Genomic DNA, 12991 nt, shown 5'->3' with positions numbered 1-12991 from the left:
CAGCAGATCAGAAATAGAGGCATAGCCACCCATGGTTTAAGGAAATGTGGGTGTCTGGGAGGGATAGATCCAAGGTGGCCAAGCCACCTCCTCTCTGGCTGCCAGGCCAAGGGGGCTGCAGTCTGTATTTCAGGCCCATGGGATTGTTTGCCATTGACCCACGACCTGAGCTTGCAAAAGTCACCCACTGTGACCTCCACACCATCAAAAGAGAGTGTTGTCTCCATCAGACTCAAAGTCATGACACTGGCCACCAACTTGTGCAACTTGTCCACCATATTGGAAAGATTATCGTACCACAGCATTGCGATGACCCTGGATGGACTAAGTTGGCAAGGTCCTTAAGGTGAACTGTCACTAGGACATCATGACACATGGACAAACTTGGACCCTTACGATGTCCATCACCAACATGTTTTAATAAGAGATGAACATACACATTTGGTTTCCTCAAAATGTTTTGCTTCAAGCAGGCATCGCCACGCAGAAGGTCAGTCTTCTCTGGCCTTTGATGGGATCCAGCAGCTTCCTCCCTCCTCCTCTGGCTTCCCTGCCCTCATGATGGGGAAGGGGCTCATGTAAACCAAATCCTGGAGGCGGATGCTGTCTGCTGAGACACGGGGTCAGCCCTTCCTCCAGAGGCCAACCCCAAACCCAACCGAGCGCTCTTCTCTTCCTTTGAAAATGTACACATGTCACACGTCTGGGCCCTCCCGCTCCTCCCCACTGGTGGCAGAGAACTAGGGCTGGGACCCCAGGAGCTACCTGTATGTAAAGACCAAGCCAGCCCTTGAGAGCAGAAAGGAAGAAACCAGGGAGGAAGGATTCCTGGTTCCCTGATCCCAGTGGGAGTGAGTGGGTGATGTAGCATCCCTTCATTTTCTGCCCATTTAGCCATGTACCCACCCTCCAGCTCCAAAGTACGGAAACCTGAGTTAACTGTTTTCTTTCTCCAAGAGTCACCAACCAGCCTGATCGACGAAGGGGTCAGAAAAGAAGCCCCCAGCATGGCCTTCGTTGCTTCCGAAGGGGAGGCCCCTGCTTTGGCCTTGGGCTTTATCCTCACCTCCTCTGGCCTCAGTCCCCAATTCCTGGGGGCGGGAGAGGACGACAGCTTTCTGGGGGTGTCATCTGGGTTAAGCCCAGCTGTCCCCTTGGTCATGTGCCCCGAGCAGCCCCAGAGGGGCCAGGAGGGGACACGTGGCTCAAGTTCAAATGCACATCCATCTGCCAGAGTGTCCACTAGGCAGGCCATGGGGAGGCAAACCGAGGAGCCCCTTCTGAGAGAGCATCTCTCAGACCCAGGAAAAGGCTGTTCAAGCCACATCTGGGTCACCCACGATTTCAGAGAAGAAAGCCTGGGGCTGGGGGTGTAGGAGAACCTACTGAACAGGTACTGTTGGTGGATGGCAGGTGTTGACTCCCTGGGTGGCAGGTCTTAACGGGGCTCTGGGCCTGGACTGTATCTACAGAGATTTGTTGGCTATTGTTCACCAAGGGTGCGACTGGCTGACTCCGGGTGGCGCCCGGTTGGCCTTCGGGGACACCGGCCACTCCTCATGTGGCAGTTTTCCCATGCAGGTCCACAGGTTATTGACAAACCTCCCCCCCACACACAGAGAACCCCCCAGAGCAAATGCCTCCCCATTCCCAGGTGGATCTCGATGAATATGAGCAAACAGCGTCAAGACACAAAACCCTGTTGGTCCAGGTTGTCCCCCCGGGTAAGTTCTGGATGTCGGCAGTGACGGTCGGTGCCCCAACTGGGTTCCACCAGCTCCCTGCCTTCTACAGCCCCAAAGACCAGCTCAGCCCTGCATCGGTCACTACTCCTGAGAGCCAGAGTTCGACCTGGTGATGCCTGTGCCGTGCGCCCCTCGACCGACCATCTCCTGGCCCCACTCCCGGTGGCTGGACTCCTGCAGTCCGCGGCCTTTGGTCTCGATGGGCAAAAAGCAGGAGGCCAGGGCGGCCAGGAGGCAGCAGCCACTGTAAACTGCCAGCGTCAGGTACACGGAAGATTCCAGCATGACCTGGGGGAGGGAGACACGTGCCGGTGAGGGCGTCCCTCCTGAGTCACAGATGCCACCGACCCTTCGGGAGGTACTGATGACTCCAGGCCCCCTTGTAAGCGCTCTCTGCACTGATCCCATTGAGCCCTCACGACAGAGCGAGGCACGTGTCCCCATTTTGCAGAGGGGAAAAACTGAGTGAGAGGAAACCCCAAGGCGACTCGGTCCCCTGCAGGCGCGTGGCCAGCTCCCAACCAACAGTAGGTAGTGGGGACATACAATGGCCAGACACAACAGCCCAGAACAGAGCTACTTGGCTGAAACACGTGGCGGAATTCTATTTATGTGAAAAATCCAGAATAGGTACATACAGACAACGCACAGGGGCACCTGACTGGCTCAGTTGGTAGAACACGCGACTCTTAATCTTCGGGTCACGAGTTTAAGCCCCGTGTTGGGTGTAGAGCTTCCTTTAAAAAAAAAAAATGCACCTTGGGAGCCCCTGGGTGGCTCAGTCGGTTAGGCTCCGACTTCGGCTCAGCTCACGATCTCACGGTCTGTGGGTTCGAGCCCCGTATCAGGCTCTGTGCTGACAGTGCAAAGCCTGCTTGGGATTCTCTCTCTCTCTCTCTCTCTCTCTCTCTGACCTTCCCTTGCTCTTGCACTCTCTCTCTCTCTCCAAATAAATAAACTTAAAAAAATGCACCTTGGGGTCGGCAAGGGAAGAGGGGGAAAAAGGGGGTAACTGTCTAATGAATAGGACTTTTCGGGGGGGGGGTATGGACTTTTATTTGATGACAATGTTTTGGAACTAGATAGGGGTGGTGGTTGCACAGCACTGTGAATGTGCTAAATGTCACTGACTTGTTCACTTTAATTTTTTAGACTTTATTTCTTTAAGTACTCTCTACACCCAATGTGGGGCTTGAACTCAGGACCCTGAGCTCAAGAGTCGCATGCTCTTCCCACTGAGCCAGCCAGGCGCCCCTGAACTGTTCACTTCAAAATGGTTCGTTTTACGTTATGAGACTTGTACCTTGGTAAAAAAAAAAAAAAAAAAAGCGATAAAGGCTATTTAAAAAAGCAAAACGACTTCAAAATAAGATCCCTAAAAACGGATAGAAATGCTTCAAGACACACAAGGGGCTGCAAAATTCTGCAAAAACACCTCATTATCCCAACTCCGAAACCATGGCCAGGGACATCTGTTTCCCACTAAATCATGTTGTCTTCAACAGTTTGTTTTCCTCTTACTTGTTTTCATCCAATTTGTTTTTGGCCCAATCAGATGGCGCCCCCCCCCCCCCCCACACACACCCCGGGTCTTCTGCATAGGAAAGACTTGGGTTTGAGTCCCAGCTTCTCTGCTTCCCAGCCGTGTGACCTTGAGCAAGTCGCATGCCTTTCTGAGCCCGTTTGCTCATTTGCAAGCAACACTGTTCCTTTCATAGGATGGGCTGTTAGGGTAAAAGAAGATGATGTGCACGGAAGGTTCTGCAGACGTCTGAACGTGGTGTAACTGCTTTCTGTGCTCTGGCTTTTGCGCCCCTCCCCACCTCCCCCCAACCCCGGATTTGGAGGGGACACCTACCTGAGCAATGAACGGAGTAATGAGAGCACCCACTCTCGCCATGCCACTGCAGGTGCCCAGGCCGAGCGCTCGAGTTGCCGTGGGGTAGACCTGAAACACAGCCATGGATGCGGGCTTGAGAAAACGCAGGATCCTCCCCCCCGGCCCCACTCTGGCTCAGGAGTGATAGGACTGACGCCCGCGGGCCCAGAGCTAGCGTGGATCACTCGGGTGTTGGTGACCCCATCGAGGGGTGGGAGACCAGGTGGGGGTTCTTATCTCAAAGGGGATAGGAGGTTCAATGGAGAAGGAGGGCGAGAGGCCAAGCTGTGGGTGGGAACCCAGTTAGGGGTCCTCGGTGCCCAGGGTGGCTGGCCTCCAAAGACTCCGCCAGGAACCACTCCCCATTCTGCATCCAGATACTGTTCTCCCGCCTCTTTTCATTAGTTCACCCTGCAGCACCGGCCCCAGCCTTTCAAGGCGTTTCATTGAGACAGAGGTTGAAATGCTTACACAGTTTCTCAGTTCGTACCCAGAGTGGCCCCGTGCCTAGCTCTCCCTCGGGCAAAGTGAGAAGTGACTGTGCATCTTCCAGACCAAGGCAGTGTCTTCTCCACTCCCTTCCCCAGTCCGCTGGCTGGAAGGAGGACTCCAAGGCCCTGGGGCAGGATTTTTCAACCTTGGCACTGTGGCCCTTTGGGGGTGGGTCATTCTTTGTGATGAGGGGCCGTCCTGGGCATCGGCGGATGTTTAGCAGCATCCCTGCCCCCTACCCGCTAGATGCAGGAGAACCTTCTGCACGGCTCTCCTGAGTTGTAACAACCCAACGTATCTGCAGACATTGCAAATGGCCGCTGGGGGGCAAAATCACCCTTGGTTCATCATTACTGGATGAAGTTGCAAGATGCAAAGAACTTGGGTCCCTGAATCACTGTAGAAATGGAGGCTGTCCACCAACCTGGAACACCATGTTGGACTGTTTCATTAGTGAGGAACTGCTGTTGGGTCAATACATTCCCTTTGAGGAGTTATTTGTTACAGCAGCTAGCGTGCCTCTAACAACTCCAATGCTCTGTGCAGAAGCTCGGGAAGAATGAAGAATGTGAAGGGAAAAATAAAATTCACGCATGATCCCAAAACTCAGAGAAACCGTTGTCACGTTTGAATGTATATCCTTCCAGGTTTTTCTATGACCGTATACACATCTACGTTCGTTCATTTATTTATTCGCTCAGTAAAGTTTTTGAGTGTATACCATATGCATTTACCTGTGATATTTTATTTTTTTTCTATTTTTTAGTGTTTATTTATTTATTTTGAGAGAGAGAGAGAGAGAGAGAGAGAGAGAGAGAAAGAGAGTGAGCCCACAGGGGAAGGGCAGAGAGAGAGAGCCAAGCAGGCTCTGTAGCTATCGGCACAGAGCCTGATGCGGGGCTTGAACTCACAAACTGTGAGATCATGACCGGAGCTGAAACCAAGAGTCTGACGCTTAACCCACTGAGCCACCCAGGCACCCCTACAGAGGATATTTTAATTCACCCAACGACACAAGCAACATATAAATACATTCCCCTTGTCAAAAATGAAATCACCCGGCCGTCCTTGGATCTACAACCTCTCCTAGGAAATACTCCCCAGAGGTTCCCACTATTAATAAGGTGTGGAACGTATCTACCCAGATGTGTTAAAAAATATGTGTACACAAAATACACAGCATCGTTTTTAAAATATAAACGGTATCATAGCGTACCATTCTGCAGCTTGCTTTATCCATTCAGCGCTATGTCTTGAAATCTTCTTGACATCGTATATAGATACCTACCTCGTTCTTCACTGCTCATAACCACCTCATCATTAACTGCCGTAACTGTATTCCCCGGTGGATGTTCCACAGTTTACCATTCAAACGAGATCGACAGACATAGTATTAGAAGAGGGGCACAGACACTGAATGCACGAGGAAGTCAGGGGAGGGGGAGATCTGGGAGGGCTTCTTGGAGGAGGCAGGACTGGAGCAGGGTGAGGACGATGACTCAGAGCGAGGGCTCCGGGGTGCTGCGGGAATGAGGGCTAATCCAGACACCCTCTTTCCCCTGGCACAGTATCTGGTATATAGCATTCTCCTTCTCCCTTTGCTTCTATCTAAAGTAAGATGAACTAGGGGCACCTGGGTGATTCAGGTGGTTAAGCACCTGACTCGTGATTTTGGCTCAGGTCACCATCTCACGGTTTCGTGAGTTCGAGCCCCGCATCGGGCCCAGTGCTTGCAGCTCAGACCTGCTTTGGATTCTCTGTCTCCTCTCTCTCTGCCTGCCCCCCACCCCCCCGCGCTGTCTCAGTCTCTCTTAACTAAACTTTGAAAAAATAAGATGAAATAAAATACAATAGATATAAAATAAACAACCCATATCCCTGAGTGTGGGAAACTGAGACACGCTGAGACGCTATTGTGTGGAGCGCAAACTTGTACAACATTTTAGAAGTGATTTTTCAACTCATCTCAATGTTTGTAACGTTGATAGGCTTTCACTCAACAATTCCATATCTTGGCATTTATTCTACAGGAAGGATACGTGTGCCCAAGACTATATAAAGCTGTTTACCTCAGCACTGTCTGTGATAGTGAAAAGTTGGAAAACAAGCCAAATATCTGTAGAATTGTTATCAGCTTATGACTTGTCCAGGGTGCCTGGGTGGTTCAGTCGGCTAAGCGTCCGACTTCAGCTCAGGCCATGATCATCGCATGGCTTGTGAGCTCGAGCCCCTTATCAGGCTCTGCACTGACTCCCCCACTCTCTCTCTCTCTCTCTCTCTCTAAATAAATAAATAAACTCTTTAAAAAATTATGATTTGTCTGTACTATAAAGTATATAATAATATATGCATGTATTATAAACCATATAGTATAATAAAGTATAGTATATAATATAAAGTATACATACTATATAGCATAGTATATAATATACATAGTATTTATAGTATAATAAAACAGAGTATATAATATAGTTATATACGACACAGTATAGTAAAGGGAGGTATAAAAAATATATATATACTATATAGTATAATATATAATCTACATAGTATTTATAGTATAATAAAATGCAGTATATAATATATAGCTATATAATACACAGTATAGTAAAAGGAGGGATAAAAATATGTATATATAGGGGCGCCTGGGTGGCTCAGTCGGTTAAGCGGCCGACTTCGGCTCAGGTCATGATCTCGCGGTCCGTGAGTTCAAGCCCCGCGTCAGGCTCTGTGCTGACAGCTCAGAGCCTGGAGCCTGTTTCAGATTCTGTGTCTCCCTCTCTCTGACCCTCCCCCATTCATGCTCTGTCTCTCTCTGTCTCAAAAATAAATAAATGTTAAAAAAAATATATGTATATATACTATATAGCATAGTATATAATATATATAGTATTTATAGTATAATAAAAGAGTATGTAATATGTAGTTATATACTACACAGTATAGTAAAGGGAGGGATAAAAAATATGTATATATACTATATTGTATAGTATATAATATATATAGTATTTATAGTATAAAAAATGCAGTATATAATATATAGTTATATACTACACAATACAGTAAAGGGAGGTATAAAAATATATATATATTATACATACACCATATAGTATAGTATGTAATATGTGGTATATATTAGTATATTGTATACAGGATATACTATACGTAGTAAATATTGAATATATAGTAAAGATTAGTAACTGTTAAAAAGAACAAAGTAGATTCCTATGTCCTGGGCTCATAGTCTTTCATCTTTCCCTCCGAATTTCCCCACCTCATTCTCTGCCCTGGGGCTGGCCGATGTGGACCACCAAGGGTTCCCTGGCCTTCTGGCTTCTGTTTAGGCTCAGCCAATGGGCAACCCCAGCGGGAGATGGAAGGGGGTAGAAGAGAGAGGTCGGGGTATTTATTTTCCTGATCTTCCCCTCCAGGCTGCCTCAGTCCCGTGCGTCCCTCAGCTGAAGGTCACAACTTCTCTTTACGCAGCCCTCTCCTGGGACCCTGGAACACTCCCCTCTCAACATCCCACCGACTCTGGGTGGCAGCAGAGTCCCCAGCCACCTTCACCCCACTGCAAGCTCGGGGACACTGCTATGTCACGTTCATGTTTCCCTCAGCCTTGTCCCTCACCACTGTAATTAGCTTCTGTATTAAAACTCTTCCCAGTTGCTCGCTTACCCAATCTGGTACACCCACTAACATAAATTAGTGTACGCTTTGAAAAAAACTGAACTATTCAAGGGGCGCCTGGGTGGCTCAGTCGGTTGAGCGTCCGACTTCAGCTCAGGTCACGATCTCGCGGTCCGTGAGTTCGAGCCCCGCGTTGGGCTCTGGGCTGATGGCTCGGAGCCTGGAGCCTGCTTCCGATTCTGTGTCTCCCTCTCTCTCTGCCCTTCCCCCGTTCATGCTTTGTCTCTCTCTGTCTCAAAAATAAATAAACGTTAAAAAAAATTAAAAAAAAAAAACTGAACTATTCAAAAAGGTTGTGTCTAGGAAGGGGGAATGTGGGGCCCTTTAATTTTTGGTTTTATACGGTTCACTACCATTCAGAACTTTTACCTTGAACATTGGCTTTCATAAGCAAAAAGCAAAAAAAAAAAAAAAAAGACGGGAAGATAGCCTGAAATAATGAAGAGCTTCACTGTTCCCACCCAGACAGACCCAAGCCCAAGGATAAATCTCATGCTGAGGATCCCAGGCAGGATATTTCTGAAAGCAGAGCTCCTTCCCTCCCCGACCCGGCTGCTCCCAGACACCTCTCCTACCTCAGGTGTGTAAACATAGGCTGCCTGGAAGCCTCCAGAAATAAACGCTCTTGCAATGAAGAGTAACAGAGTGAGCATATTTCTAGGGAGAGAAATAAAAAAGTTGATGAGCAGGTACTTTCTTCTGTTGACTTGTTTCAGCAAAGTCCTATCTGCCCAGGCAGAATTTATGCCCTAGAAATGGGCAAAGCCCACCCTCACCCAATCCACACAGGCACACAATCCCAGTGCCATCGCTGAAGGCCTGCCTTTATAAATTTTGTCTTTCTCCAAAGTCCAGGGTAAGAGCTGCAAACGTGTGGAGTCCAGGTTGGGGGCAAGGTCAGAGAGAAGTGATATAAACCACTTGAAAATCCAGATGGAACCTTGTAGGGGCAGGAATTGAGTCAGGTGCCAGCTGAGCCAGTGAAAGTAAACTTCTGTTCAGTATTTTTGGGATAATCCTGACCCCCGACCTTCTGTTCCATTGTTTCCATAAATGTCTAAGAATACCCCCATGTCAGGGTCTAAGCTTCCTCTCCAGGCCTTCCACAAATTCATCAGGTATGGTCTGGGGCCTCTCCGAGAGCAAGAGAGGCACAAGCCACTTCCATATTTTGAGGCTCTTGATGGAAAAATGGAGAAACGCCAAAAGGGGATTATAAACCAGGACCTTGAAGTATTTCCATTGAACAAAGGAATGCTTTTAACCCATACATAAAGAGCTGTATGCGTGATCTCACTGGTGGACAATGTCAAAAGTCTAAAAGTGACAGTGTTGGGGCGAAACCTGAACCAAAGTGCCCTCCCATCCTTAACCCCATCAGAGGCGCAAATATGAACCCGATCCTGTGGTCAAGAGTCAAGAGTCCTAGAGAGGGGCTGGGGAGGGATCTCGCAGATGACCACCAGGAGTACAGTCCACAGCTTACAGACCCAAAGAGCCACTGACCATGCCCTGCGAAGTGTGCCTGCTGGCCAGAGAGAGGGGGTTTCACGACCCACCTTCCGACACAGATAAACAGCAGGAGGCTGCACAGGGAGAAGATGACGAAGCACAGGGCCATGGTCTTCTTGCGGCCCAGGCGGTCAATAATCCACAGAGTCACAAGGACACCTGGAAGAGAGCAGGGCACCATGGCAGGCAGCTTCCAATATGGCTCCCAACACCCCCTGGTATTCACACCCCGTATAATCACTACCCTTGAGAGTGTGCCGGACCCAGCAAGTCGCTTCCAATGACTAGAATATAGAAAAGCATTGGGATGTCACTTCTGAGATGAGGTTATAAAAGACTGCAGCTTCTGTTCTGCTGGCATTCTCTCGCCCCCTGACTCTTCTTAGGTGCTGGTCTTAATGGAGAAGGCTACCTGGCGAGGAGCACAAAGTGGCCTCTGGCCAACAGCCAGTGGGGAACTGAGGCCCTCAGTCCAACAGCCCTGGAGGCATTGAATCCTGCCAATGACCATGTGAGTGAACGTTAGTCCCTTGCGTTCTCAGGGCCTCAGTTACTTCACCTGCAAAATGGGACTAAATAAAAATAAGATTCCCTAACCTCAGTAGAGACAGTACAGCATGGTGCTTATTATTAATAATAACTGTTAAATGTGGGCTCAGCACTTTTACAGCTGTTATCTTGCTTCATCATCAAAACAACCCCCCAAAATAAATGCTCGCAATAGCCCCACTTCCCACACTTATTCATTAAAAAATTAAGCGCCTATCTTTGTGTTAGGAACTGTTGCGCTAGGAGCTTGGGATACGCCAGTGAACAGAAACAACAAATCGTAAATGTAATAAGTAAGAATTTGTTCTGAGTTTCAGAAAGGCAATACCATGGAAATCATGAAAAATCATGGTGAGTGCATGAAGTCATGGAAACGGTTATTGGCAACGTGGTGTCTAACTCTGAGTCCCTACTCTTACTGTGAGCTGTTTGCGGGAAGGCTTTTGGAAGATAGATGGATGGCGTAGTAATGAGTGAAGACTGTGGGCTCTGGGGTGGGACCACAGCGCTTAGCCCTGCCGGGTGTGGGACACTTAGCGTCTTAGCTGGGTTTTCCTAGAAGCAGATCCTGGGACAAGGGCCCAGGTACAAGTGTTTAGTTGAGAGGCAACCCAAAGAAGAACCAATAGGAGGGTGGGAAAGTAAGATGCGGAAGGGAAGGCAAGAGTGCATGTCAAGCCAAGTTACCACTGTGGGTCATTTCTACCGAATTCCACTGGGGGGCTCTGGGAGCCAGTATGGAATATCCTTTTTAGAATTCTCCTGCCTGATGGGCGAGGAAGCTGGGGTATTTATACGCCACCAACTCCTGCAATTACCGTTTGAAAGCAGCTCCCAGGCGTTAACTCCCTGACACTTCCAGCCACCTTGTTTTGTTTGTTTGCTTTTAGATACTGAAGCTTTCCATTCCTCCTGAGATAGCCCTCAGGCACAGAGGTGCAGATATTGGCAGCTGCAAGTTGCCAGGGACAGTTTTTGCTACACCTCTCTGAGCCTCAGTTTCTTCAGGTGTAAAATGGGAATAACTGTGCTACTTCATAAGACTAGATGACATTATCAGATAAAGGGTTAGTATCCAAAATCTACAAAGAACTTATCGAACTCAACACCCAAAAGACAAATAATCCAGGGAAGAAATGGGCAAAAGACATGAACAGACACTTCTCCAAGGAAGACATCCAGATGGCCAACCGACACGTGAAAGAATGCTCAACGTCACTCACCATCAGGGAAACACAAATCAAAACCACAATGAGATACCACCTCACACCTGTCAGAATGGCTGACATTAACAACTCAGGCAACGACAGATGTTGCCAAGGACGTGGAGACAGGGGAACACTTTGGCACTGTTGGTGCGTATGCAAGCTGGTGCAGCCACTCTGGAAAACAGTATGGAGGTTCCTCAAAAAATTAAAAATAGAACCACCCTACCATAATTGCACTACTAAGTATTTATCCACAGGATACAAAAATGCTGATTCAAAGGCATACATGCACCCCAATGTTTGTAGCAGTGCTATCAACAATAGCCAAATTATGGAAAGAGCCTAAATGCCCATCAGCTGAGGAATGGATAAAGAAGATGTGAGATGTGTGTGTGTGTGTGTGTGTGTGTGTGTGTGTGTGTATACCTGTAGACAGGTGTACACACACACACACACACACACACACACACACACACACACAGGAATATTAGTCAGCCATCAAAAAGAATGAAATCTTGCCATTTGCAACAACATGGATGGAACTAGAGGGTATTATGCTAAGCAAAAGAAGTCAGAGAAAGACATATATCACATGATTTCACTCAGATGTGGTATCTAAGAAATAAAACAGATGAACATAGGGGAAGGGAAGGAAAAATAAAATAAGATAAAAACGGAGAGGGAAGAAAGCCATAAGAGACTCTCAAATACAGAGAACAAACTGAGGGTTGCTGGAGGGGAGGTAGGTGGGAGGATGGGCTAAATGGGTGAGGGCATTAAGGAGGGCACTTGTTGGGCTGAGCACTGGGTGTCATATGTAAGTGATGAATCAAAGGGTTCTCTTGAAGCCAATACTACACTGTATGTTAACTAACTTGAATTTCAATAACTAAATTTTAAAAAAGACTAAATGAGACGTATCTAGAAAACATTTAGCATAGAGCCTGACATACATAAAGTAAGCATTCAATAAATACCAGACACTCTTGTTGTAATAATTACTCATTTTTTAAAGGAAAAAGATAAAGTACCTTCACTTTACGTGCAGGTTTGGATTTTTTGACTCCCCACCAGTCCTTCCAGTGCGAGTGCTGATGGGGGACAATTCTCCATGGATCTCTTATATTTTTGTGTACTGGCTGCCCTTTGTTCTGTTTGGATAGCCAACAGCCTTGCGAAGATAGAGATACCGTCTCCTTCCAGAGCAAAGAGCAAGCCTGTTTTACTGTCCATAAAGATGACGCATCTCTCTAGATCAAAAGCTGGACAAGTTTCTGGCAGCCCATTATAAAAGATTTGGGTTCCCTAAGCTTGGGATTCCTTAGGTAAGCAAAGTGAAAAAGGGACTGAGGAAGATATTGGGAAGCCAAGGAAAACTGTGGAACACAGAGTCAAGAATATAGGGACTAGTAGATCACTCACGACATGGTCGGGAATGCTCAGGTAATTCCTGAAGTAGCAACCATCATCCATTATCAGCTTTTGTGCACACTTGAGTGACCGGGTTCTCATCAAAGGACGAGAGTCAGAGCACAGCAGCTACACCCATTACTCCACTGCGTGTGTAGCATCCACTTGGACCCTCCCTCATCATCCCTGTGGGACTTGAGAGCAAGGGGAGCTGACACTAGCACGCTGTTCATGTTGTTTGCTGTGCCATGGGTAACAGTCTTTTGTCTCTGACCCAGGAGTCTCATGTCTTCTGCCAGCGAGCGTGACACGGGAGGCTTCATTTGTTAGCCTTCAGTGAGAGTAGCCTTTACAGTTCTTGACAACTTGCAGCTAAGGGTTGAAAAACTAATCTCCAGCTCCCCTAGAAAGGGGATTTTCTCCCAGGCAGCAGCACCAGGGGGAGCCACCAGATCCACAGCGGCCACGTTCACGGGCTCCCCTGCCCCCGCCCCCACCTCCCACAG

General features: G+C 47.9%; 1 protein-coding gene across 1 annotated transcript in view; it reads right to left on the bottom strand.

Annotated features, from left to right (window-relative positions):
• Positions 1–400: 400 nt before the first annotated feature.
• The window catches only part of SVOP (SV2 related protein), an 81170-nt gene continuing 68579 nt past the window's right edge, over positions 401–12991 (bottom strand). The window contains exons 13-16 of the mRNA XM_058691043.1: positions 9366–9477; positions 8382–8463; positions 3604–3693; positions 401–2033 (exon numbers count right to left, since the gene is read on the bottom strand). Coding sequence (XP_058547026.1) covers positions 1827–2033; positions 3604–3693; positions 8382–8463; positions 9366–9477 — 491 coding nt within the window. The 3' untranslated portion in view covers positions 401–1826. The remainder of the gene's footprint in view (positions 2034–3603; positions 3694–8381; positions 8464–9365; positions 9478–12991) is intronic.

The sequence above is a fragment of the Neofelis nebulosa genome, chromosome 11, assembly GCF_028018385.1.
Source record: "Neofelis nebulosa isolate mNeoNeb1 chromosome 11, mNeoNeb1.pri, whole genome shotgun sequence".
Taxonomy (NCBI): domain Eukaryota; kingdom Metazoa; phylum Chordata; class Mammalia; order Carnivora; family Felidae; genus Neofelis; species Neofelis nebulosa.
The sequence above is the reverse complement of the archived record's forward strand: the minus strand, read 5'-3'. Positions and strand labels throughout refer to the sequence as shown.